We start from the raw sequence: 3,889 nt of genomic DNA, 5'->3' as shown, positions 1-3,889 counted from the left end.
TAAAGTAAATGATTAATATGCATTTCTTCATCTATGAAGCTCAAAATCTCCAAACACACGTTAATTTAACCAGAGTTTTAAACACTCAAAAGACATGATAAAAATATAATAGCAGAAATCTACTCACAAAGCTAAAGTTTTCATGAAACAATATTCTTCTATATAAAAAGTATGCAACAATTCGTCATCGAAACATGCCTATCAGTGGGCAGGAGCAGGAGCTGCACTGGTACTACCACCCAAACCCATCTTTTGACCCAATATCGTAAGCTGGTCAACAAACTCACCACCTGTCAAAATCTCCGTTGACCCGTATATGATATGCTTCGCGGGCTGCTGTCTTTGTGCAAGATCTTGCAAGCTTCCATACTCCACATAATTCCCACCACCAATCATAAACACAATCGCTTCTTTAAGCGGCCCTTTCATATGACTACCGCCCGACGCAGAGTTTGACTTTGGAGCACGCGGGTCAAACATGAGGTACGATTCAATCTCGGGATTCGGTTTCCCTTCCATTAGAGCTTCAACCGTTCTTGCCATCGCCAGTTGATGATCACTAGATAGCAAATTCTTCACACCTGCAGTTACGGCACTGATGGATTGACCATAAAGCTTCTCGGCCCAGTCAAGCATGTTGCTTCTGCTAGCGGAATTTGCCGATGCTAACGAAACGTTTAAAGATTTTATCTTCTTGACGTATTGGAACGCACTGGTGTCCACCTCAGCTTCTCGTAAAGCGGATTCAACCGCTTCGACTTCCAACTGTGGGATCGTTTCCGTTGAAATAAGGAACATGATCGCAAACCGAAGCTTATCCATTTTCGTACCTTTTCCTTTAAGAACCGCAAGAAGCTCACCGCGATCGATCCCGCCTCTAACCATCATTTCGTATTCTTTTTTCGCAAATGAATCGAGAGACCGCTCCTTAATTTCACCCAGCAAGACAGTAGCAATGTTTGTGTGCTTATCGATCACTTGTTTGCGCTCAGTCAACTCAGGTAATGAGTTGACCGCGTTCATTAAATGCTTGGTGTTCCCGATTAGATCCGTACCGTCAAATTCGGCTCCATCGTTTCCACCGGTTCGCCTGTTGACTTCATCAACATCTTTTTTATACTTGTTCAATTGTGTCTCGATCTCAACTGCAACTTCCGGAAACTCCAGTGACCCATTAGCAACCCAAAACGGGTCGGCCCGGTCCAACTCGTATGATTTCATCCCACCTTTATCTCCCGGTACGTTAAGTCGGTTTAGTCTCAGCCCGAGCACATCATGCACAAGCGGTCGATACCTAAAGTCATGTTGAATAGCAACAGACAACTCCAGGTTCCGATCAAACAAACATAAAACGGGCCTCTGAAACGAGCTGGAAAAGTTGCCACTTTCGGAAAACAAATTATTCTTAACAAGTAGATGATCGCGTAGACGTTGATCCAGCAATGACGCAACCATCTCAGCCGGTCCGCCACGTGGGCACCTGATAATCGGAACAACCGCGAGTGTAGCCAACACACAGAACAACCCACTCACGAGCTTCTCGATTATTTCTTCAATCTCGCGGTCATTTGCTTTAGGATCGTTTAATTGCACATAGCAAGATTTATCCGCTAACGAGAACAGATTATCTTCTAGGGTTACAAACTCTAAATACTGATCATGAACCTTCGTAATTCGGTCAATGGATTCAGAATTCAGAGTTCCGGAAGCGAGATCTTCTAACAGGGGGCGCGGTATGGATGATGAGAAATTTAGGTGAAAGTAATCGTAGAGGGAATTTGATGCATCGGAGATGATTCGTTGGATGTTGTGTTGGGTCGGTTTGACGAAATAAACGGCGGGAACATCGGCAACGGGCTTGCGGTTTTTATCGATAAGAAAGTATAGTGTTACACCATGCTTGCGGAGATCCTTGACGTGAATTAAAGGGGACAAAATGTCTTGACAGAATTTGTCGAAAATCAGAATCTTGTATACTTCTTCATTTGCTGTTCCGCTTGCATTTATGGGTTGATTCAGATTCAGCATCCGCGCAATGCATTCTGAAAGTATAAAAAATGGTATTTAAGCAGTGTAAGTATCTAATTCAGTGATTCACATAAAGACCCATAAATAACAGAAAACAGTTAAAATAGTTTTGTTCCACTAGCGGTATATGAATCTTAATCGATTAAAACTTGGTTACGGGACTAGACTCCCGAGAAACTTTTTCAAATGCCCATAGCTACTGCATGTGCTCCAAGATCCTTCAAAATATTTTAAAAAATGTCTATTAAGTTGTATTACGCTTAGTGACGGATCCTAAACTTTTCGTCAGTGGGGACCAAAATAGGTAATGTTAGAACGGGTCACGTCAAAATGGGTCAGGTAAAAAATTTGTAGTAGCAAAAAAAATCAGCATATATTCGTGCAAGGATGATAAAAAAACTATGTAAGCAACAATACTTTAGTAGTAAAACACCAATACATAGTGCTAAAGTGTTGCAAAAGATTCATAATAGATAATACATGCTTCAATCTATGAAGCATTTTAATCCTTTTTCACAACTTAATTAACAGATTCAAAATATAAAATTTTAATCCTTCCTAATGTATTAAAATTTTCAAATCCTTAATTAAAACCAACCTTGATAAGACTTAAATCAGAGACCAAATTTAGGGAAATACAGCATTAAAAGCCTTTGGTCAGATGTGCCATCGATTACATGCATATATTACATATGATGCTAAAGCCTAAATGGGAAGATAGTAACTAAACAAAATTACAAAAAAGAGAGAGAGGCTAAACCAACTGTGTCCTAATTCTAATGATTTTGTCTGCTGTTGAACGACATCAAAAATCAAAATGTATTAATTGTGTGTGGAATACATACGCATGGGTACATATAATATAAGAATAGAACTATAACTAATTTTTATATACGTGGAAGAATGCGTAGATAACCAACCAGATTTAGGGCTGCCGTAGTGCTAAGTTTTGTGACGGACCCTCATATATACTAGAATAAAGCTTGGGTTCCTAGTCTACTTTTGTTTAAATATCGACTTAAATACGCCCAGGGGCGAAGCATAGAAGGGGCGGGAGGGGCGCCCGACCCCCCGAACTTTTCGCTCAGTAGTGTTATATATGTAGTTTTCGTATAGAAATTTTTGGGTATATACGTTTTCGACCCCCCCCCCCCCCCCCAGGTCATTCGGGTCAAGCTTCGCCACTGAATACGCCCGTGATTACGCTGAAACCCATTGTACTCAGAGATGGCATTTGATATTACTTGAGGGTATACAGCTCATATGCTGTTTATTAAACTATTGCTACCATGATACATCATCAATTCACCAATAAGTAGTATCTACAGACAGAATCTCAAAACCCTATCATTTCATATGTATCATATCAAGATCCATGAAATTTGATGTATGTTGTTTGTTATTAAGGTAAGATCATACTTAAATGGACTCAGATAGACATGATTCAGATTGAACAAAATGCAAAGTAACAAAAAGTCGGTTGATAAACCTAAGACCCAAACCAAACCCTCCTCAAGTGAAATTGGATGCAATATAGGCACATTGATTATCAGATTCAGATTGAAATCGAGTGTGTTTTTATGAATTAGGTTAAAATAGACTACAGATGCATAGATATGATTTGAGATCCGGTGATGGGAGTTGAATAAACATTAAATTGGATCGAGTAAAAGACAGAGAGAGGAAGAGAAGAAGAACCTGTCTGCCTTTGACGGAGATTGAGCGCCATTGATGAAACTTGGAGAGCAAGATCGATCTACCAGATGAGATGAGATGAGATGGGGGAGAAGAGGTACACGGTGTTAAGGTTTGGGTACTGCTCCGTTTATGCATATATTGTGAAATTTATTATCTACCTCTG

General features: G+C 40.0%; 1 protein-coding gene across 1 annotated transcript; it reads right to left on the bottom strand.

The window, feature by feature from the left end:
* Positions 1 to 3,889, bottom strand: LOC110904843 (SEC1 family transport protein SLY1). Its single transcript, XM_022150715.2, has 2 exons — positions 3,727 to 3,889; positions 1 to 2,042 (listed from the first exon to the last, which is right to left on the bottom strand). The coding sequence occupies exons 1-2, from the start codon at positions 3,755 to 3,757 to the stop codon at positions 202 to 204; spliced, it is 1,872 nt and encodes a 623-aa protein (XP_022006407.1). The 5' UTR covers positions 3,758 to 3,889; the 3' UTR covers positions 1 to 201.

Source organism: Helianthus annuus, chromosome 12 (assembly GCF_002127325.2).
Source record: "Helianthus annuus cultivar XRQ/B chromosome 12, HanXRQr2.0-SUNRISE, whole genome shotgun sequence".
In the NCBI taxonomy this organism is placed as follows: domain Eukaryota; kingdom Viridiplantae; phylum Streptophyta; class Magnoliopsida; order Asterales; family Asteraceae; genus Helianthus; species Helianthus annuus.
Note: the sequence above shows the minus strand (reverse complement) of the source record. Positions and strands in the feature narration are given on the sequence as shown.